General features: G+C 38.6%; 2 protein-coding genes across 12 annotated transcripts in view; one reads left to right on the forward strand and one right to left on the reverse strand.

Annotated features, from left to right (window-relative positions):
- Window positions 1-18,437, forward strand: part of GSAP (gamma-secretase activating protein) — a 60,036-nt gene extending 41,599 nt beyond the window's left edge. For 3 of the 4 annotated variants that reach the window (XM_039848952.1, XM_039848953.1, XM_039848954.1), the window contains 9 exons: window positions 2,229-2,296; window positions 5,210-5,305; window positions 6,598-6,668; window positions 7,140-7,234; window positions 12,523-12,642; window positions 13,498-13,559; window positions 15,113-15,214; window positions 15,375-15,474; window positions 15,879-18,437. In XM_039848952.1, coding sequence (XP_039704886.1) covers window positions 2,229-2,296; window positions 5,210-5,305; window positions 6,598-6,668; window positions 7,140-7,234; window positions 12,523-12,642; window positions 13,498-13,559; window positions 15,113-15,214; window positions 15,375-15,474; window positions 15,879-15,970 — 806 coding nt within the window. In that variant the 3' untranslated portion in view covers window positions 15,971-18,437. The remainder of the gene's footprint in view (window positions 1-2,228; window positions 2,297-5,209; window positions 5,306-6,597; window positions 6,669-7,139; window positions 7,235-12,522; window positions 12,643-13,497; window positions 13,560-15,112; window positions 15,215-15,374; window positions 15,475-15,878) is intronic. The other variant, XR_005649901.1, reaches the window with a different exon arrangement.
- CCDC146 (coiled-coil domain containing 146) overlaps window positions 18,436-24,101 on the reverse strand; it is a 139,757-nt gene continuing 134,091 nt past the window's right edge. For 5 of the 8 annotated variants that reach the window (XM_039848949.1, XM_039848947.1, XM_039848945.1 and 2 more), the window contains 2 exons: window positions 20,301-20,549; window positions 18,436-18,957 (listed from right to left, as the gene is read on the reverse strand). In XM_039848949.1, coding sequence (XP_039704883.1) covers window positions 18,754-18,957; window positions 20,301-20,549 — 453 coding nt within the window. In that variant the 3' untranslated portion in view covers window positions 18,436-18,753. Of the gene's footprint in view, window positions 18,958-20,300; window positions 20,550-24,101 lie in introns of those variants that run through there. The other 3 variants (XM_039848948.1, XM_039848946.1, XR_005649900.1) reach the window with 2 other exon arrangements.

Consider the following 24,101-nt stretch of genomic DNA (forward strand, 5'->3'; position numbering starts at 1 on the left):
AAGGCAGCACCCTTTAACATCTTCCTGTCAGAGTAGCTGCCCAGCTCCTTTCATGTCTGTCTTGGCACCAAGACCTTCAGGGACAGCTGCGAATGTGCTTTTGCTGGAGGAGTCTCTGAGTTTTCATTATTTTTCCTAATAGAGTTGATCTAATGGACATGCCCTCTGGCTATACCTGCAGGATGCACTTTGGCAATTCTCTCGGCTCAGGAATGCTTTCTTTCCAGCTGTCTGATCATACAAGGGCCTTTGGCTTATGCGCTCCTTTCATTTTGGTTGACACTTGGGCACTCACTGGACTAGGTCATAAAGATGCAAAGACGATCCTTCAGGTGAGCACTGTGGTTGTGGAGGAAGAGCGCGGGCTTGGAGCCAGACAGAACTGGACTTAAAGTCTAGCTTAGCCACATCCTAGCCGAGTACTCTAAGGCAAGCCATTTATCAATTTTGCGTGGTCCTCCTCATTGCAAGGGTAAGAAGAAAATGAGAATAAATGGGGTAATGTTTATAGTGCCCAGTACAGCATGTGCAGTGTGTGGGTTATCTGAGGTGGCTGCTTTATCATTAGCGTATGAGGAAGAAATGCTAACACATAATTTCTAAACCAGGTGACAGGTGTTACATAACCACAGGGTATAAGGGCAAGGGGCTAGGTCAGGAGTGGTTAGAGGAAAGTCTTGACAAACAAGGAGGACTTAGCTGGTTGAAACTGTGGGGAGAGAATGCTAAGCATAGACAGGTATAGGCCCTTTTGTGGTTTTGTCTGTGGAACTCTTTCATGGCTCATAAAGGTCAGCCTCCACTTAAAAAGCTGTTTTTATATTCCACTTGTGTTTTATGGACCTGGATGTTAAGGTATATGTTGGGTGTCCTAATGGAAATTATTTTATATAGTGTGTTGCTGCACATCGCACAGCTGTGCATTCAACCCACATGAACTGTTATGGTGAACTTGTCATCCAGCCCGGGCTGACAGAGCCCGGGCTCACTGAACAGCCCTGTGGAAACCAGCCTCTGTCCCTGTATGTACGTGGTCATCCATGTCTTAAGCCAGAGGTTCTGCCAGTAACGCTAGGCAGGAGTCCTGCCAGTGCATGGGGGTGTGAATGTGTGTGATTCAGGGTTTTTGCAATATGAGAAGTGTTGCTGGTCTGGTTTATGTTTCAGTTGTGCCCACCCTCCCACCCCATTAGAGCTCCCCCTGCTCGTGTCCCTCAGGCCTGCTTGCATCCTGTTACTAGTCATTCTCTTTTGACGCACTTTTGGGAACTCGCTCCTTCCTCTCACGTGCTTCACTTTGTGCTAGTTTCCTAGGAAAAATGCTGCCACTGCCAAAACAAAATACTCTGTGTGAAATTCAGGGCTGCTGGGCTCAAGGTCTGAATCATTTCATCTTAATCATGAGGGTTGTAGAGGATCCAGGTAGGACTTCTCCCAAAGCATCAGGAGACATCCATGCCTTTCCACAAGGAGTCATCAGCCCACGGACTAGGGTAGTTCTGCTCTGTTGACCAGCACTGTGCTTCAGGTATCTGGAATAGAAAGAGTGGAGCACAAAGGTGCAGTTAGAGAAATGTTAGAGCAGACCTTCCAATGAGACTGTTTTCCTGTCCCTATAGTTATGCTGGTGTGGTGAGAGTCATGGTGGAGGAAGTGCCATTTGATTTAAACTTATGTGTCACTTTTCCATCTTGATCTAGTTACCTTTTCAGTCTGATAACTTGTGCCAATTAGTATTATTGCCACAGTAATTGACTGGTCCCTTCAACTAAGTAACTCCCAAAGACACTGAACTATGGCAGGTCAGAAAGAAGGGAGTCAAGTGATCCTTCCACCAAGTCCCTGTCCCTGGGTTTATGGCCCTCTTGGGGTTAAGAGAGGGCCCAAGTCACTCTGTCTCCAGTGAAGCAGAGGTTCTTAGACAGTGGTGAATTTCATGTTAAAGAGAAATCAAAGCCCGAGCCTGTTGGTGTTGGAAAATGTGTTCCTTGCTGTCTTTCTGCCTGCCTGCTTGGGTCTCTACCTCTCTCTGTTGCACAGAGCTCTCTGCATGTCACTTGAGTGATAGGTTCAGTTTGCAGGGCTAGGTCACACTTGCCTAGTGAAAAATTTTTATCAGGGAAGTGTTATGTTTTCCCAATGACTCAGAGAAGGGAAACCCAGGCCAATTCCTCTTTCTTCTAGCCCATTTCCTGTAAATCACCCTGCTTCACAACTGCTCTGTTTAGTTTCAGAGCCAAGATTGACACCTCTCTTCCAGGAAGAAGACAACCATCAGAGGCTGCTTCTGGGGCTGGTAAGTGTTCTGTGGGCTGTTTAGGTGCTGGCAAACAATGAGCTCCAAGAAAAAGGGGAAGGACTAGATTATACTTTTCATCCTGATCTTGTTTTTCATTCATGCTTTCAACACATAGTTGTGGCCAGTCATGGTGGGCCCTGTGTGTTCAATGATAAGGAATACATAAATGATTTTTGCATGCTTGGAATTTGTAATCTAGTGGGAGAGACATACATTAATCAATCACCCCAATAAATATATAATTTCAAAAAATCATAAGGAAATGTAGAACATTGAGAGTGTTTAAAACAAGGAAAAAGCAACATCTCTGGCATTTGTATTTAGGATTTAAAATAAGACAGAATAAAGTATTATTTCTCAAGAAGTCCTACTACTAGGAAGATCAAAGAAATATAAGTCAAATAAATTAATTGAAGAGAAGAATTGATAAATAAAACCCCAAATCTCTAAAAGACTGATTAGAGACATCTGGAAATTCTAATAAATATTTTTAGTACCGTGCAGGGTTAGGAATGGGATAACCTATTACTTTAGATACAACAAGGTAAAATATATGAGAAAAAATTGTATAAATACATATAAGTTAAAAATTCTAGTTAAACAAAGTTTTCTTGGCAAATAGAATGACCAAAGTTGTGCTAAAAACTAGAAGACCGGAAAGCACAATGCCATAAAATAATTTGAAAAAAAGTCAAAAATTATCTCCAAAAAGGGCCCCAAGTTATTGAGTTAGTTCTTTCAAATGTTTAAGGACTAGATTATTCCCTAGTTATATAAAGTATTTTTGAAAACAGATGGGAAGTTTCTTCATCACTTAAAAAAGCCAGCATAACCTTAAAACCAAAATCTGACAATGACCACTTTTACTTATTAATAAAGATAGCACAAGCTTGATTAAAATACTTTCTAGTGGTCTATTTGAAAGTACCATGTGGCCAAGTGGAGCTCTTTCTAGGAAGGCTTAATATTAGGAAATATATTAATGTGATTCATCACATCACTAGATCAAAAAGGAAAAGATGATAATCTCCATAGGTGCTAAAAGTTGATAAAAATAAAAATCCACTCCTGGAGTATACTAACTCAATAAGACAAAGACTAATGTAATACTAATAGCCAATTTCCATCTTACTGGAAAACTGGAGGGATTCCTATTAAAATCAGAAAGAAGTTAAGAATCCTTGCTATTTTCACTAAAATTTTACATGGTTCTGGAAATTCTAGCCAATGCAATAAGAAACAAAAGTAAAAGAAGATGCTAAGATTGTATAATGCAACAAACAAAAAAAAAAAATTGGGAAAATGGAAAGTAAAGAGCAAATCAGTAAGCTGGTGATTCCATATCTATTTCCTTTTTTTTAATTAGGATTACCCTGTCAGAAAAGATAATAAGAAATAATATCTCATTTCCAAGTCCTTAGCATCTAGATTTAATAACATTACAAGCAAAAAGCTAAAAAAATTTTTTTGATAGTTGTCTAAGTCAGCAGTCCCCAACTTTTTTGGCACTAGGGACCGGTGCGCCTATGAGAATCTAATGCCTGATAATCTGAGGTGGAGCTGAGGTGGTGATGCTAGCACTGGGGAGTGCCTGCAAATGCAGATGAAACTTTGCTCGCTGTGTGACCTAGTCTGTAGCTCAGGGGTTGGGGACCCCTGGACTGAGCAATTCACTTGACAAAGTAAAGAGGCATGGGGCTGGCATTACAGATATCTGAATGTGTTGTCGATCTACAATGACAGAAACAACATGGTGCTTGTACAAAAACAGACAGCCAATAGACCTAGTTTAAAATAAAATCATTATGTTTGATACATGAGGCATTTAAAAATCAATGTGGAAAGAAATTTTAATCATTCAGTCAGGGTTGCCTGATTTTTAAAAGAAAATTAAGTTAGATTCCTCTTCTAGGTGACTTAAATTTTCATCTTTATATCTATTACAGAAAAATTGAAAAGCACAAAAAAGTATGCATTATATCTTTAAAAAATTTAATTTTTAAAAGCCTGATTAATTAGCACATGCAGGAGACTGAATTGAGATAATATACCGCTCTGTCTTGGGCCAGATTGCCAAGGGCTAAGTTTTACTCAGAGTGTCAAATAATTAAACCTGCTAAAATGGAAGATAGGTGCACATGCAATATCAATTGTACAATATCCACAGGTTGTTTATTGGTGCAAAGATCTCTTTAGCCAGGAAAGTCTCAAGCTGAGCAGGGGGTCTAGGCAAAAGGGGGAAAAAAAGGAGTTAGAAGGAGAAGGAGACAGAAAAGTAAAAAGGTGGGAAGGGCTAAGAATGCCACACTGATTGGAGAGTCCTGAGGATGATCATAACAGAGCGGATATAGAAACAAGCCCATTTAGAGGCACTAGAATGACTATTTCATTACCTTTGCTTGTTGGGCTGTGCAGAATTCTGTAGCCACTGTGTGGAGGAAGGTGCCTGATGCATTTGCTTTTTACTCCTGCCTCTGTCTGTCCTTCTAAATACCCCGAACCATCCCCTCATCCAAGTAGCACAGCCATTCCATGTTTAGAGTCATTCCTGTTAATTTTCCAGAGCCAGGAACTTAGACTTCAATTCTTTGGTAGATCTCAAGCTTTTGACTTGTAAGTTAGTGACTTCCAGGCACTTGTTTTGGAGAACTCTCCTCAGGGCCTGGAGCCTGACTCTCAGCTCCTCCTTGGGCTTTGGGTGAATCAGAAGTAATTCCTCTTGAGGAAAACATTGGCACCCCCTGATTTATTCCCATCAGAAGATTGAGGGTTATGTATTTCTGCTGGTGGGATCTTCAGGCCCAATATTTTTCATATTGATAAGGAACATTAATAAGTGGATCTAATTTAAACCAGTTGCAAGTGTGAGTGGGTAGGTTGTGATTTATCTAATCTATATCCTGTTTTCAGATGGTGTCTGAACTAAAAGACCACCTTTTGAGACACCTACAAGGTGTAGAAAAGAAGAAAATCGAACAGATGGTTCTGGATTACATTTCAAAACTGGTTAGTTTTGTTTTTGTTTTTTACCCCCGGCCTCTGGTATATAGTTCTCAGTATGTGGTTCGGTATGTTCTTCAATTTAGGTTTTTGGAGATCTCCCATTCTCAAACCAGTATATTTGGTGCTATAGATTGAGGAAAGGGGGACAAAATTCCAGAGAGAACTCGATTTTGAAAGCAGCTTATTGCACTCACTTCAAATAGTGATTATAATATGCTCATGAAAGCACAGAACAGTGATGGGAATAGCATAGTCACCAAATGTTTGCATCTTGGCATCTTTTAGTTCCTTATTAAACAATAGGTAATGATTTCTGTACATGGAGGTTTATGCAGACATGAGAGAACTTGAGCTTCAATTCTTAATTAGCTCCAACACTCCAATTAGGCCAGATTCCAGCTCAGTTGTATAAACACTACCACATTTGAATCTGCTGATGAGATTGGCAGCCCATCTACCAGGTAGCCATCTTTTGAAATTGTGTGATCCAAATTAAGAACACCAGTTCATGTATAAATAGAAGTGATGTTGAGGCTATCCTGAGTCTTTCAAAAAGCATATGGAATTGAGGCCTGTCCTTGCTTAGAACATAGAAATAATATGCTGGACAAATTTCTAAGAGTATTTAAATGCACAGAAAGAGCACTCCTTTTCTCCAAGTTTGAGTCAAGTCTAATATGTAAATGAACCACTAAGCAAACATATGTTTTTGCATTGAACTTTGGAAGATTAGTTAAATTTATTAGCTATGACCCTCATTTAATTTCATGCCTAATTTTAAAAGTTCCTCATTTATGTAGTTACTAGTGTCTGTTTTTAAAATAATGTCTTTGAATTTTTACAGTAAGGTTTGAGTTTGATAGTTTTAAGTATGTTAGGAGAGGTTGGTATTTTCATATACTGATATTTATAATCAAGGCATTCAAACTTTCTTACATAATTTTCCTTCACAATAGAACTATACTGAAGGAGCTCACATAACAGGCCTAAAGCGAATCCAAGTACATTTGACCTTCACTGATGGACAAGGGCCTGTAAGCCAGGCTGGGGAAGCTTAGCTGGGGCACTGCCCACACTGACAGAGGGCACTCTGTTAGACTCTGGTGGGCATTTTCAGTCTTTCCATTTTGGATTCCAGTGTCTCAGAATTGACCTCAGGAAGGCTGGTTCTGTATCTGGGCACAGCCTGAATGCCAGCTGTCCTGACCGTGACTGTTAGAGCTGGGGAAGGACAGCTTCGAGCCCCTGAGGGAAAGGGGATGAGCAGAGGTTAACGGACTACCTTTTCCCTCCAGCTGGATCTCATTTGCCAAATACTGGAAACCAGTTGGAGGAAACATAATCTTCATCCCTGGGTTCTCCACTTGTACGCAAGTATTTCTCACTCTTATCATGGTGTGAAAAATAGCCCAAATAACCCCTATTGCTCTCTGCTTTAGCAAAGCCTCTTTTGACACTTAGCAGTTGAAAGCAATTTGCACCAGCTCTGACACTTTTTTTCTTAGTTATGTACTCAGCATTGAAAATTATACCTCCATTACTTCACCCATCCTCTTTCCCTGTCATATGGTTGATGAAGAGGGAAGGGCACATGAATTCAGTACTGCCATGGAGGGGAATTTAAGTTAATATAATTTCTCACTTATGTGCCTGCTGTCTGCTTAGATTCTAGGCATCAGGCTGATGGTCACCATCCTATTTTTGAGGCTTTCTGTAGTGCATAGCCTTTCATGACTAGCATGGATTCCATGTATGTGTGGTACTCAGAACCACTGCTTAAACAAGGGTGTTTGAAGATGAGCTCCCCGGCTGACACGCTGCTTTGGTATTTCTCCAGCAATAGGCAGGCTAGTGCTGCTGAATTTGCAGTCTTCCACATCATGACCAGGATTTTAGAAGCTACTAACAGTTTGTTTTTACCTCTGCCTCCTGGTAAGTCTTGGCTCTTTTATCCTTCATTGTAATAAATTTGTTCTTTCTTCTTCACATGGTCCCTGAACTTTGGGACATTATGAGTTTAAGGATGAGACCTCCTATGTCTGAGAAATTGCATGTCTTGTGTCACTGTGAGAGGTGGGCCTGAGGTTGGTCTCTGATGACCAGATCTCCCCTGATTATTAAACTATACTATAGTTTGTCACTAACTTCAGAGAGCCTAAACTGTCCCCTATGCAACTTTCTAAGATACTTTGAACCAGCAGAGCTAATTCAAGGAGATCTTTCTCTGATATCTGTAGGCCTCGTTTATCTGATCAAGAAAGTTAACACACAGAAGGAAGTGGGTCTGGCTGAGTTTCAAAACTGAGCTGATGCTTACATGCTTAGAAGCCTACAATTTCCCTTAAGATTTTGAAATAGGACCAAATCAGGCCTCAAAACACCCTTGACACATATGTATACAGTCATTCATTTAATTGGTCATTTAATCGACTAACATTTGTTGAGCAATTATTACATGCCAGATACCGTGCTAGAAATTAGAGCAGTTACAAAAATTAACGAAAATCTAGTTGGGAAGATGTGCATATAAATTGGTAATCATTATAAGAAACAAATAAGCTCCTATTTGCTATAAACTACCTGCCTTACGTTCATTACATAAAAGCCCTGTTGTAAGCTTTATGATAACTATCACAACATAATATTGATATATATATATATAGATATACCAATTTTTAATATATTTTTAGATAATTCTTTTTTTTTCAATTATAGTTGACATGCAATATTATATTAGTTTCAGGTATACAACATAGTGATCAGATATTTGTATACCTGACAGTGTGATCTCCCTGATATGTCTAGTCCCCATCTGGCACTGTAACATAGTTACTACAATATTATTGATTACATTTCCTATGCTGCACTTTACATCTTCATGACTTTTCTTTTATAACTGGCAATTTATACTCCTTAATCCCTTTCACCTTTTTCACCATTCCCCCCAACCTCCCTCCCATCTGGCAATCATCAGTTCTCTGTATCTATGAGTTTGTTTCTGTTTTCTTTGTTTGTTTATTCTGTTTTTTAGATTCCACAGGTAAGTGAAATCATATGGTATTTATCTTTCTCTGACTTATTTCATCTAGTATAATACCCTGTTTTCGCAAATGGCATGATTTCATTCTTTTTTTATGGCTAATATTCCATCGTATATATGTACCACTTCTTCTTTATTCATATGTCTATTGATAGACACTTAGGTTGTTTCCATATCTTGGCTATTGTAAATAATGTTGCAGTGAACATAGGAGTGCATGTATCTTTTTAAATTAGTGTTTTGGATTTCTTCAGACAAATACTGAGAAGTAGAATTGCTGAGTCATATAGTGTTCTATTTTTAATTTTCTGAAGAATCTCTCTACTGTTTTCCATAGTGCTGCACCAATTTACAATTCCACCGAAAGTGAACGAGGTTCCCTTTCTTCCACATCCTCGCCAACACTGTCGTTTGTCAATTTATTGGTAATATATTAGCCAGTTTAATTTAATTAATCATAAATATCCAACCATCCACCCATCATTAATTCATTCTTTTATTTGTTCATCTTAAGCCAACATATTATGGTACCCATTTTGTGCCAGGGACTGTTATAAGTACTTTACATAAATAAACACACTTAATTTTTATAACAATCCTAAGTGGTGGGAGCTTAAATTGAACCACATTAAAATTATGACCAACAAAAATGGCACTTTCATATGGTTTCACTTAATATTATTTCCACTTAAAGATGGTGAAATCGAGACACAGAAAATTTAAAAGTAACTCTCCTAAAGTCACATAGCTATTAAGCAACAGAACCAGTATTAAAACCTTGGCAGTCTGGCTCCAAAATCTGTGCTTTTAATTATTCTGTGCTGCCTTTTGAATTTTATATTACAGTTGAATTAGTTGATGCTGAAACTTTGGCTATTTATGGGCCCAGAAAATCCCCATAGCGTGTTTCAACGTCTCTGCATTTGTGATATAGCTGATACATTTTGGAATCCTTCATACATTCTCTGTCTACACATCTTATAAGGTTTCTTTGTAGTGGAATTACAAAAGGAGTTTAACTTTGTAGGAATCTGAAAATGACCATTCTTGAGGAGAATGGTTAGTTTTAAATGATCCCAATCAAATATGAATTGCGAGGTGCCCTCTAGAAAGAGTGAAGGGACTGCATGAAAACTATAGATGGATTTCTGGCTTAAATTCTTAATTATTTGTGATTAATGCAAAATAATTAGTAGAGCAATGGGCTGATACTTTCAAATTTGTTCACCACGGGTATTCAAGCTCCTTTTGTAAATAAATGAAACTGACTTACTAGGGACAATATTATTCCTGAGAGGTCATAAAAATTCACTTTCTGCAGAACATCGCATTCTTTCACAGGGATGGATAAAGAGGGAAAATACAGAAAAATATTATCCATAGTGATTGAGAATTACTTTGAGTCGACTTAATGGCTTGTGTCCGTGGGTCAAGTAAGGAAGAGCAGTTTTGATCCTTTTCTCTATAATATTTGTTTTCCTCACGTGACATGGAAATAGAAGTGAATTGACGTTGGATCATGTGTGTGCATGCATGTGTGTGTAAATACAGGATGTTTTTTCAGGTACATGTGTAAATGTACATGCTTTCCAGGCCTACTGGACTAGCGAAAACTGTCTTAGTTCTCAGTATCAGCAACTTATAACCAAAATTGGTTAAAGAAAAAAAAGGAAGAGGACTGCAAAAAGGAAGTCAGGATTTAGAGCTGGAGCATTTGCAGTTTAAAGGGACCTGTGTTCCCCTCACTGGCAAGAGGAGGTCAAGACCCCTAAAGGATGAGGACATGAGTTGGCTGGAAAAGCTCTCTACTTCTGAACTGATGCCTACTTTTAGCCAATTTTCTCTGTTGCTTAGCGCTGACATGCAGAGAGGAGGCCAAGAACTGAGTGTTGAATTTGGGACTGTGCCCTAGGGATAGAGGATGAAGAGACCAGGGATCTTTAGGACATGGACACAGGGCTGGAGAGGAATTTTGCGTCCAGAGTCTGTAGGACACCTTTTATTCAGAAATAATTTTGTAACTTTTTGGAATCTTAGGAAGAATGTCCTAATCCATTTGGAAAATCTCATGTTGTTAGTTAGTAAAATCACTATGTTTTTTGGATTCAGGGAAGCTAGTGGACTCACCCGTTGTCAGCCCATTAACATCTGCTAGTAGGCAGTCTGTACCTTATTTGACCCTTGATGTTGCCAGGACTTGGGACTCAGGTCCCTCACACTTATGATTCATGTGCTCAGAGAGAGAAAACCCCATGATTTGTCTGAATTCAAGTTCATGCTCTTTGGAAATGATTTCTTTGTCACGTAAGACTAGGCCGTGATTCTTTGTCATTCCCTCCCCCACCCAGTAGTTTCCAAGCCTGTACTGTTGCCATGCCTCTCTTGCCCCTTCCCTCCTCTTTCAGCATCAACGGCTTCATTATCTCTTGCACAGGTTCATGCCATAGCCTCGCAACAGGTCTTTGTACCTCCTGTAGCAAACTGGTATGTTAGTCCATTCTTTGCTTATTGCTGTTTTAATATTCCAAAAGTAAAGCTCAAATCCTTTTCCCATCCTGCTTAAAAACTTTTCAGTCCCTCCCTCAAGTCTACTAAATAATAAATTCTTTCCATCATTCAGCATTCAATCTCTGTCACAAGTACTTGGAGCACCCTGCACTTTTCTTTCATATAACTGGTCACATTAATAAATATATATTCATGTTTGTGATTATTTGATCATCTGTCTCTCCATCAGACTGGAAGGTAGATGGGAGTAGCAGTTGTATCTGTTTTGTTCATTGTTGTTCACTCAGTCCCTTGCCTGGTGTATGGAAGGGATTTGTTAAATTAACTTTTTTGATCTTACTTCCTATCATTCCTCTCGCATACTTGATTTTTAACTCAGCCAGACCACTTAATATTTTCTGAATATAACCCATACTTTCTCGCCTTTGGGCCTCTGTTATTATTGTTCTGTTAACACAGCTACCAGTCATTGGGGCAGGATCATATTATGGTTAGAAGCCTAGGCTACAGCCTGTGTCCATATTTCACTCTTGCCACTTACTATCGATATGATGAGTTGCTGAAACTGGGTGAGTTTTGTAGCTCCTGTGACTGTTTCCCCATTTATAAACTGAGAATCAGGTGGTTCTCACATCAGAGAGTTGTATGAAGATCAAGTGAGCCAATGTGTAGATTGAAGGCTTCAGTACACATTTGATGTTAGTCACTGATGCTATACCCTGGGCCATGCTCATTATAGACCAGCTCAGGTCCTCAAAGTAGCCCTCCAGGAAAAGTATTGGCAGCTCCATCTGAGGATTGAGGAAATGAGGCTCACAAAGGCTTAATTATATCTGCAGCTAGTAAGCAGCATGGCAGGTTTCCAGCTTTGGCCTGTTCATGTGAACCTAGCTTTTTCTAATGTCTCTCCTCTGTATATTCTCCTGTCTCATTTCCACCCTCAGTAATTGAATTTACCCTTCACAGATCTTCTCACATGCTATCTTTTCCAAGAAGGCTTTTTTGATTCTCTTCTGGTCTGAATGTTGTTTTATCATTTATTAGTAATAGTGCCCTTAGAGCTCTAGGTTTCTGAGTATTTGAGGATTCCTCTCCATGAGACTGAGGTTTGAGAGAATGTCTTCCTCTCTATTGAATTCTTATGGATTTACTATCTGACCATATCATTTTAATTCTTCTTTTATGTAATTTAGTCCAAATATACCCTAAAAGCCTTTACATAGGGAATTACCAGACAACAGGCATATAAGCTGTCCCCTTCTGGTCCAGATTTTTTCCTAAAGGAATAGGAAAGGTCCCTATTCCTTTCATCCTGGGCATATGGAGTTTGAAGGTCTATAAATCGTTCTCTTTTGTCAACTTAACGTAGAATTGCAAACCTGTTAAACTGTAGAACTATTTTTCATGGAGCAGGCCTTGCACTCTTTTTCTCTTTTTGCCTAGGAAGGGACACGAAGTAAAGAGAACACATACTTGTTGGGAACTTATTCTATACCCAGCACAATGCTTAGTCTTGATAATATAAAGGAGGAAACTTGGACCTTGTCTTCGAGCAGCATTTATTTGACTCTAGGCACTTAGCTAAGTGCTTTATTAACATCATCAATTTCCATCTGTCTGGAAGTCTAGAGATGCTGACTGACTATCTACTCTCCTGGATTTCTCATCCTAGGTTTTCATACTCTGCACACGATCCTTGGTGTCCACTGTCTCCCTTTGCATAGCCTGCTGCATTACATTGATAATGGAGTGTTGCTTCTCACAGAAACAGCTGTCATAAGGCTCATGAAAGGTAAGAGGCTCTTAGTTTGCCAGAGTGCAAGTTCTACTCTGAGTACCACCAGGGCTGGCTTTGAGGGGTTGTGAACTGGGTCACACAAGACCCTGCCACACTCAAAAGGGCCGCATACTTAGTTTAATGCTTTGCATCAAATCCTGAAACAATATTTGAACAATGGGCTCTTAATTTGTTGTTTTTTTGCATTGGGTGCCACAGATTATACAGTTGGTCCTTCTGAGGACAGTTCATTTCTTGTAACCATCCTTCATGCTAATTGAAAGTGACTTTTCTCTTCAAGGGACCCCAAATGGCTTCTCAATCCACACACAGCTATTAGGTTTCTTTTCTTTACATGAGGGCACTTAAGGATAGGAGACTCTGAAGGCTTGTTTCTCAGGAAAATGTCATAAAATGGCTTACTTTCAGCTGTTTAATTCTATCATTGCAGTTAGACTTGAAATGCAAGAAAAATTAGAAATGCAGTGCTTAAGTGAATTTGAACTTTAAATAATGTCTGTAGTTTATTAATCACTCTCACTTAAGTGGTTCAGTCATGGTATTTTATAGAAGAGTTTTGTCAATATACATTAAAATATTTCCAATTCTTCAAGGTGCTTCTGTTTTAAGTTAGTAAATTTTTTTTTGTGACTGGCAGCCTGTTCCATGATATATATCAACAGCTTCATTTAAAAATGCCTTTTATTCGAGAGACACGAACTAAAATTTTCGCAGTTGTTAGATTTAGTTTGAGAATACAAAATTGGGATATGTGTTAGGGTGAAGCACCGAAGTATTCTTGCCTTGTTAAAGGCAAGAATTATTAAAACAGATATTTCTGTTTTGTTTGCCAATCTAACTTTCTCGTAGATCTGGACAACACAGAGAAAAATGAAAAACTAAAATTCAGCATCATTGTGCGGCTTCCTCCGGTAATCCTGAATTATATTTTATTTTCTCCCTAAGCCTTGGCATGAACCTCCCTCAATTTCTTCTTTCAAAAAGAGCATTTACTTGATTTGGGCTAAAGTCAATTAAATTGTTTCACTTTTCAGCCCTTTCCAAGAAATCCCATCCATCCCCACCCTCTGTCTGTGGCTCCTCGCTGGCCTCCAAAGTGCTTGCTCCTCTGGCTTTGTACTGGCTTGGCACAGCCCACCTAAATCAGACGTTTTTCTCTTCTTAGGAAGCTGCACTAATACATCTGTGAGTCTGAGGGGAGGGAGAGGGGAAACATGTGCTTTTGGCATTTAAACTGATAAGAAAGTTAAATACAGGTGAGGTCAGAAAGTTTTGGAACTGCATTTCCACCCACTGTCATTTCCACCAGGGCAGGAAAACATTCTTAGGTCGAAGGAAGAATGAGAAACATGAGAGAAAGGGTTATACAAGCACTCCTTGTTTCTGTGGGAGATATTAGCTCTCAGAGTCAAAAATACTATGAAAAATGAAAGTCCACAGCAAGGTCTTCAGAGCCTCTGACTCCTCAAACTTCTTGTCTCTGAGAGTGTGGCCAACTCTGTGCATGGTTTACATACCTTGTGCACTTGTAACTCTGGCATGATCCTCCCGCGGAGGGATATCCATTGCCTTTCTGGACCTAATGAGCTTGCTTTGTAGTACCCTCTCCCCCTTGCATGCTCACTAAAGCAAAAGCAAGAACAATAAAAAGCATATTTTCCATGACTAGATCTCTTTGGGGATTGTCTTCAAACATTTAGATTGGTCTCTAAATTAGATTTTTTTTTTGCCTCATACTCTTAGGGAATTAAAATTTTCTGGGCAAGACATTAGCAGAGAACATGCCTATAACCTTTAGTTTCCTATCAAAACATCATTTAGTGTTGGCATTCAAACCCCCACTTTCTAAGAGTAGCAGATGAACTCCATTTCCGAAAAAGAATTTGGCAACATCAGTATATAAACTTCTTTTCTTAGGGTTGCATTTAACTAAGTATATATTCAAAATTCAGAAGCATACCTCCTAGGTAATGGCCTTTCTCCAAAGGTCATTAACCATAAAGGGCCTTTTAGACTAACTAGCTACTTTGGAATAATATTTTTTAAATTGTGAATTGATATAAAGTATATTTACTTAATGCAGTGTGCACTATATTCTCAAATATATATTTTTCCATCCTTTTTTTTTATTATTGACTATATCTTTTAGAGTAGTTTAGGGTTCACAGCAAAATTGAGTGGAAGGTACAGAGACTTCTCATATACCACCTGCCCGCACACATGCATAGCCTCCCCCATCATCAACATCACCTGTCAGAATGGTCCATTTGTTAACAATTAATGAACCTACATTGATGCATCACAATCACCTAAAGTCCATAGCTAACTTTAGGGTTCATTGTTGGTGTCATTCATTCTATGAGTTTGGATAAACGTATGAGATGCAGCCATCAGTATGAGATCATATTGAGTATTTTCACTGCCCTAAAAATTCTCCTTGACCTATTTTCAATTTGCATTATAGGTTATTGGTCAGAAGATCTGTCGACTTTGGGATCATCCTATGAGTTCTAACATTATTTCCCGAAACCACGTGAAGCGACTGCTTCAGAACTATAAGAAACAGGTGAGTTGGTATGAAAGCACAGCCCCACTAAATGTTTCTTGGATACTATTTGCTTATTTTAGCATATCTATATGGAGAGCAATTATAGTTCTTGCCACTTTTTAAAAAAAGTTCGTACTTATTTTGGAGTCAACTAATACGGAAGCAGTTTCCTTTTTAGCCTCAGAGTTCTATGATTGACAAGTCATCATTCAGTATAGAATTTCTGCCTCTGAACTACTTCATTGCAACATTGACAGATATAGAATCCTCCAATCAAGGTAATGCATTCCTCTGTCCTCTCAGTTTTTCTGCTTTACCCTTGACACATTAATCAGTCCCTATTCACTTCTGTGTACCCATTTCTTTCCAAAATACCCCTTATAAGTAGGTTCTTATTGCAATTGGTTTTTCCTAGCAATATATAGTTTACCTAGAGTAAGTTAAATTACCAAAGAAAAAATCACCTCTGAGGTTTTTAAAAGGGTCTAAGTGGTTAAAAACCTATTTGGTTGATGTGAATGACCTTTCTTGGTGCTGAGGTTTAATAAATTTTAACAACACATTCTCAGAATAATGTGTTTTGTTAAAATATTAAATAATTATTTCAATGAGCTGTGGGCACAGCATTATAAATATTCCAAGGCTTCACAATAACTCTTTTCTTTCTCTCTTTTTTATCCAGCACTGTATACTTTTGAAGGACATGACAATGTGGATGCAAAATTTGTGGAGGAAGCAGCTCTGAAACACACCACAATGCTTTTAGGCTTATGAAAAAGAAAATACAATTATATCAGCTTCCAATTTTTAATCTTGTTCATAGCTCTACTTCTAGTGAGAATTCTTTGGCAATAATTGAAATTGGTGGCCAAAATCAGAATACATTGTTGACCCATCTGAATTTCAGTTTGGTACTTGTTCAGATGGAACTAAACTGCTGTACCTCATCCCAGTTTTTAACAGCAGATGTGGAGAAATGACAAACTGTCCAAGGTGGCAGGCAATGGCATAAATGATGCTCTTCCTAGGGGCTTATCTTCCTAGTGGCTTCATAGGCCAAAAGCTGGTTTCTGTTGCACTCAAATAAAATAGGTTTTATAAATGTAGAGAAAAATGCTTAGAAAAACAGAAACTGGATGTGTCATCAACAATAACATATGACAAGTAGAAAACTTAAATGTTGCATAAAAACCATATTTGGAAAGAGGATACTTTTTAAAAAACTGAATTCGGACTAAGTCAAATCTGCTATTTCCAGTATAGAATAATTTATAACACTCAGCAGTTTGTATATACAGTATTTAGAGTAGGATTTGTCTTTGTGATGGTTCAGATGGAACTATATTTAATATTGTAAGCTTTTTGTATTTATAAATGTTTGATTTAGAAATATCTTAAAAAAACAAAACACTGCAAGTTTTGGCCTGACTCTTTTGTTCTTCGAACAGAGACTTTTTTTTTTTCCAGCCAGAAACATGAGTCCATGAACATGTTTCCCCAGAGGACCCCATAACATCTAACTAGCTCTCCCACTTTTTCCTGTCTCTTTTACAGCGACTTCGTTCTGATCCACAAATACAGTTACTGCTTGGGGGCAGCCCATCACTCTTTGCTTTTTTCCTCTTTTCATACTGTTTCCCTCGGTGACCCTGCGAAACTTTAATCACTATACATATCACTAGCCGATATATTAATTCATCTTCTTTTCTAATATCATCATTGTGTTCTCAAAATTGTCCTCTCCTACAGAATTCCCATTTTTGGTCAAATACTTCATGGTCACTGAGGCTCAAAATCTTAGAGCTGTATCAGCAAGGCAGTGTTGATTTTTTTCTCTTGATAAGGTCATTATTTTTCATGCCCTACCCTTTTCTTTTCACACCTGGTTGATTTGCTTTCTAAAGTAATTTATCTGACTTATATTTGAGGTAAACACTAGTTTGATCCTGTTACTCCTCTGCTCACAATTTGTCATTAACTTGCTTTTCATTAAAGGAAAAAATCCAAGCTCACATTCAAGGTCTCCCTAATCCTGGCCTCAGTCAGTTCCCCAACATGAACATTCTGTTCTGGCCAGCCCAGTTCACTGGGTCTTGAACACAACTTTTGTCTTTTAACTTGCAAACCTTGTTCAGGCTATTTTCCTCACCTAGAATCCCCTCTCCACCCATTAAAATCTTATTTTTTCTTAAGGGCCAGGGAAAAAGTTCTATCTGACTGTGATCCCTGGCCATTCCAGCACACAGTAGCACCTTCCCCCTCTGAACCAGTAGCACACAGTCATAATAATTAAGTATTCATCCCTTTGTGATTTTTTAAAAATTATGTTTCCATCCTTATGTTGTTAAGCTTCCTATCTGCATCTTTTTTGAATCCTTAATGTGATTACTAATTCCTACAACATAGGAACTGTGTTTATGCAGCATTTTTTGTATTAACTACATGGCTTATACAGCGTTACATAGCACGGGCACTCCTCAAGAACTGCTTTTCAGTAACTTCACCAAGCAATAGGTTAGGTTCCAGACTGGTAGATTGAGATGAGATTAAATTTCTCTGCAATCTGGCAGGATGGAGGGTTTGAAACAAATTTCATTTGATTTAGCAAAATAAAGGAATGTGGTATTTCTCACTCCCAGAATTGTGAAATAAAATTCATAACTGATATGAAATATCAGTATGAAATATAGTTTGAGTATATTAATCAAAGTCAAGTCACAGGTTTCAAATCTACTTGTGTACGCATGAGGAAATATAAAAACAGAATTAGGAATATACTTGGGTGAAGTGCAATGAAATTAGAGTAATAAGAAGAACTGGCATGAATTTCAACTCTCTCACATGCCAAGTTATAAATATGTTAATTGAAATTTTGAAAAATCTGGTATCAGAACTTAAAACAATTGAGTTTATTTGCATACAACATTGTGAAAAATTTAGATTCATAAGAAAGATATATTAGGACATAATTATTTTTGCAGCAAAAGGATTCTTATAAAAAGAATCACTACAACATTATTTTTAAAATAACAAGTTTCCCTATTATTTTGTTTTTACTTGATTCAGATTTACCAACATTAACTTAAAATGCAACTATTTATTTAACAAAGTAAATTAAGACCCTGTGATACCTGGAATATTTTCCTTTTCAGTCATTCCAGCTTTAAAGTCAGTATATTGAATAACATTTGCTTGTGTTTTTTTTCTTCAATAAAAAAAGACCACTCTGCTGATTTCTATACTTCATTGAAAATATTTTTTATTGTATTTTTATGGTACCTGGCTTACTATATATTTCTGAAAGGTAGTCAATATATAGAGTGAAAAAGAAGGAAATGAGCAATACAAATCAATGTTCTGACATAATTGTAGGACAATTCTGTGTCCTACTTAACATCCTGTGAAATATAGTACTTAGTACAAAAGGAAACCATGTTGTCCTCTGTTGGTGATTAATCGTGGATGCTGTATTTGTAATTCAGAGCTATTCTGCTGATATTTTCCTGCTGTGGATGTGTTGAAGTGTCTCCTTGAGAAGCTTGGGTTGGTGTACATATTCAGATTTCAATTGGCTTTATAACAGGTTTCCTTATATGCCTCATATTGGCCCCAGGTTCACTGGGTTTAAAAGGAGCCAAAGCACCATATGGTTTTGGCAAAGGAAGAGTGGCCTCTGCCTCTGGGATGTAGGCATTTGGACGTGGCTCTGCAGTTGTGTAAACACCATTGGGCAGCTGGCGATTATCTGCTTCCAAAAATTCCTGCAAAAAATGGTTTTTCCTTTTCAGTTTTTTGAAAACTCTGATGAAGTCACTTTATCCCCAGGGCCCACCAGACACAGCTGGGTCTGAGCAGTCTTAAACTGTGTTGGCTGATATTCCCCAAAAGGACAGGAGGGCATGAGAGTGAAGTCACCAAACACACACACACACACACACACTCCCACTCACATGTTGCATATCATTGCAATGACCTATGTTGCTAAAGCAACACTGTTTCTGGGTTTTAGGGTTTATCATCAAATGGCTGGTGGGTTCTAAATTCACTATATTCTAACCTCAATATTTTTCATAAGGCACTAATTATGTCCATGTTTTTGTTTTTGACAAAGGTATAGGACTATTTCCTTTGGTAAGTCATTGGTGAGCAAATGTTACTAAGGAAGAGATAAGGAGTAAAGAAGAATCAGAGAAGTAGTCAGCAGCTTGCTTTGAGCCTCAAGGTCTTCAAGATCTTTTTGCCTGTGCTTCTGAAAAATAGATGCATCTCTGATAGCATTAAAAAGAATTCTAAATAATGGAGACAGGTAAATGACAGCCAAGACACCATAGGTAAGACGTGAATGCCTTAAAAAATATAGTCCCAGGCAATGTGGGAATTAAAAATCAGACCTTGTTTTCAGATATTTCTACTATGTGTGGGGAATGTACCTTTTTTCTTGGGTTAGGGAGTAAATGGTGATCTTTTTGAGGATGTCTACTTGATGGTCTGAGAGTGAGTTGTAGGTCCCCAAGATGCAGTTTCCTTAGAAAGAGATGCCTAATTCTATTCTAAGAAATATTGAAAGATCATGGGAGTAGGCAGAAGAACTGGGCATCCAACTTGCAGGTGGAATCAGCAATAGACACAGACTTAGGCTAGTGGCAGGAGGAAAAAAGGGCAGCATTGAGGTCTGTAATGTGCACCAAGTGCAGAGTCTGCAAAAGGCTGTGACAACCGTAATACGCTGGGGGCCTCACAATATGCCATGTTAAGTAAGGAGTAGTCTGAGGAAGGGTGTGAGGACAGGGATTGGGGACATATGGCTAAAACCAATGCCAGCCTGGTCATTGCCATGCCAGTGGGAGTCCATGGTGTTCAACCACACCAGCCCAGGATGTAAGACTGTAGGGTGGAACTTTGTGCTTGCCAAGTGTTCTCCAGAGAATATTATGGTATGTTGCACTATTGCACTTTTGACTTGTCTTTAAAAACCAAAACTTATGACTGTTGGGACTGTATATGGTAGAGTGGGAAAATTTTCATATATTTTGGAAGGATTGAAACCCTAGAAAATAGCTTTTCCTGGCCACTTTACAAATGCAACATAGAAGCCAAAACTTACCCGAGACTTTTCGGCGATGGCCACGGCATACATTTCTTCATCTCGAAGTACCTTCAACCATTCTCTCTCAATCTCTTTATTGAGTGGTAGACCCTTTTCTATCCTGGAATTGCAAGAGAAAATGAAGTCCTCTTTCTCCTTGACTTCCTTTTGGAGTTCAATGGCCAGAGCTTGTTTCATGGACAGCTCGGCAACAAGAGCCATCATTTTTTCCGTGGCGTCTTTGATCTTTTTCTGGTAGCCATTCATCTAGAATTAGAGAGCCCAAGACTTAGCCTATGTATACATTCCATGAAGAGTTGGAGAAAATGGCAAACTGCTGGCTGTCTATAATGGTGGTGGTGGTGGTGCGGGGTGGGGCATTGTTCCCTGAAGGAAGGAAAGGTTAAGTGGGAAATTATAGAAAATAAGAATTAGAAGAGATCTCAGGACTTTTTGAAAATTTTAAAGGCTTTTACTCTCATTAAGAGGTCTCCAGATTACTCAAAAACATTGCAACAAAAACATGAAAGACAGATGCATAGAAAGCCTAAATCCCATCGGTATACCTAGCATTTATTAAGCATCCATCATGTCTAAGTTATGTAAAGAGACTTGAAAGGCACACGCTAGACTCAAGGTGCCACCTAAAAGGTAAGATATGCAGCTGCAAATTAAGAGCATTACACCACTGTGCAAACAATGGCTTACCTAAAACACCCTGGGAACCAGGTGAAGGGCCAAAAGTTTGTTTTAAGAGTTTTCTGCTTTATAATAATAATCCCTTTTAAGTGTGTGGTGCCTTTGAGGTTCCAGAACATTTCATATGTATTTTTTTAACTGTCTTTTTTTTGCTGTCTTTTTAAAATCAACTTTATTTTTCAATTATAATTTGCATATAATATTAGTTTCAGGTATACAACATGATGATTAGACATTTATATAACTTATGAAGTGATCATCCTGATACACATGGTACCCATCTAATACTGTACATAGTTTCTACAATATTATTGGCTATATTCCTTATGTTATACTTTACATCCTCATACCTGTTTTGTAACTACCAATTTATATTTCTCAGTCCCTTCCCCTTGTTCACCAACCCTCCATAAAACCCCTCCTAAGTGGCAACCATCAAAATGTTCTCTGTATCTATGAGTTTCTGTTTATTTTGTTATTTAGATTCCACACGTAAGTGAAATCATATGGCATTTGTATTTCTCTGACTTATTCTACTCAGCGTAATATCCTCTAGGTCTATCCATGTCATTGCAGATGGCAAGATTTCTTTCCTTATGGCTTAGTAATATTCCATTGTATAAATGTATAATGTCTTCTTTACTCATTCATCCATTGATGGACATTCAGGTTACCTCCATATCTTGGCTATTGTAAATAATGCTGCAATGAACATATGGATTCTCATATTCCTTGAAAGTAGTAGTTTGGGTTTCCTCAGATAAATACCCAGAGGTGGGATTACTGGGTCTTTCTTTGTCTCGTTATAACATTTAAAGTCTGTTTTGTCTGGTATGAGGATTGTTACCTCAGTTTTTTTTTTCCATTTTCATGAAATATCTTTTCCATTCCTTTACTTTCAGTTTGTGTGTGTCTTTCAGTCTGCAGTGTGTTTCTTGTAGGCAGCATATATAAGGGTCTTATTTTCTTATTCATTCAGCCACTCTGTCTTTTGATTGGAGCATTTACTCCATTTACATTGAAAGTAATCAGTGATAGATATGTAATTATTGCCATTTTATATTTGTGAACTTTTTTTCTTAAAGAAGTCCCTCTAACATTTCTTGTAATATTGTTTGGTGTTGAACTCCTTTAGCTTTTTCTTATTTAGGAAGCTTTTTTTTTGTCCTTCAATTCTAAATGATAGCTTTGCTGGGAAGAGTAATCTTGGTTATAGGTCCTTGCTTTTCATCATTTGAAATATTTTATGCCAAGCCCTTCTGGCCTGCAGTTTCTATTGAGAAATCAGCTGATAATCTTATGGGAGTTCCCTCGTAGGTAACTAATTGCTTTTTTCTTGCTGCTTTTAAGGTTCTCTTTGTTTTTAATTATGATGTATCTTGATATGGGCCTCTTTGGGTTCATCTTGTTTGGGACTCTGCACTTCATAGACTTGTATGTTTATTTCCTTTGCAAGATCAGGGAAGTTTTCCATTATTATTTCTTCAAATAGGTTTTCAATCCCTCGCTCTCTCTCTTCACCTCTGGTACTCCTATGATGCAAATGTTAGTACACTCGATGTTGTCTCAGAGGTCTCTTAATCTATCTTATTTTTTTTTTGGATTCATTTTTCTTGTTGCTGTTCTGATTGAGTGTTTTCTGCTATCTTCTAAAACACTGATTTGATCCTATGCATTGTCTAATCTACTGTTGATTCCCTGTAATGTATTCATTTCAATTATTGCATTTTTTCTATTCTGACTGATTCTTTGTTTTCTATCTCCATTGTTATGTTTTCTATCTCTTTGTTAAAGTTCTCACTGAATTCACCTACTCTTCCCCTAAGTTCATTGAACAACCTTATAACCAATGTTTTGAACTCTGCATCTGGTAGATTGCTTGTCTCCATTTCATTGAATTCTTTTTCTGGAGCTTTGTTCTGTTCTTTCATTTGGGACATTTCTTGTTTCTCCATTTTGGCAGCCTCCTTATGTTTGTCTCTATGTATTAGGTAGGGTTCCTATGTCTCTTGGTCTTAGTAGAGTGGCTGTATGTAGTAGATGTTTTGTGGGGCCCAGTGGCACAGTCTTCCCTGGTCACCTGAGCTGGGTGCTCTATATATGTCCCTTGTATGGGCTGTGTGTGCCTTGCTGTTGTAGTTGAGCCTTGGTTGCTGTTGACACATCAGTGGTGGGATTGACCCTTAGGCTGATTGGTTGTGAGGAGTAGCTGGTGAGAGGCTGACCCTATGGAGCAGGATTTGCTTTTTCAGGGCTCTGGTGCCTGCCTTCAGTCTACTCTTTGGGTGCATCATCCTTGGATGCAGCCCTAGGTGTTGCTCTAGCTTGGCAGAAGTTGGCCGTAGGGTATGCCAACCCTGGGACCTCCTGGGAAGGGCCCCACTGCAGGCCAAGTTCAGCCGCAGCTTGTACCCTGCCCAGGGCCACCTGGCAAGAGTTATCAAGCAATCTGTAGATTTCTGCCACCTGAGCCGGGCTTAAGGCACTTCAAGAGGCCAAGCTCCGAAGTGAGGCCCACTGCCACTACTACTGGCTGCTCAGTAAGAGGTATGGGGCACACTGATGCAGGATGCTTCTTGTTTGGATTTTGTGAATCTTTGAGAGAAGTTAGGAAAGTCCACAGCATGAGCCAACATAGGCCATTTGTATGGAAAAGCCAGTGGAAGTGGCTTGGGTGGGCCTGTAAGTTGGGTGGGGTCTCAGGGAATCACAAGGGTCAGGAGCAACCAGTATTAGCCAGGTTGATGGAGACTCAGATGTGGCATCCCACCTGTATCTGCATGCTGGGGGTGAGGGCACAAGAAAGAAACAAAGGCTTCTCCCAGCAATTTTGTCTGGGAGAAGACAAAACATATGGCATTGAGAATCAGGAGGGATATTTTAGCTGTGGAGAAAGCTATTCCTCCAGTCCTCAACCTGAAGTTAGACAAAATTCAGTTCCTCCCCATATGTCCCTGGCACCTTTCAAGCTGCTGTCTCAGCTCTGATACTCAGAGTGAGTGAATCCATCAGTGAGTAAGTCTGTGTATAGGCCCCTTAAGAATAATGCCCAGAATTCCAGCTGCCCTCTGTCTCACTCAGCCATAATCTCCACTTTTTCACAGCCAGAAGAATGTGGAG

Source organism: Pteropus medius, unplaced genomic scaffold (assembly GCF_902729225.1).
Source record: "Pteropus medius unplaced genomic scaffold, Ma_sr-lr_union100, whole genome shotgun sequence".
NCBI lineage: Eukaryota > Metazoa > Chordata > Mammalia > Chiroptera > Pteropodidae > Pteropus > Pteropus medius.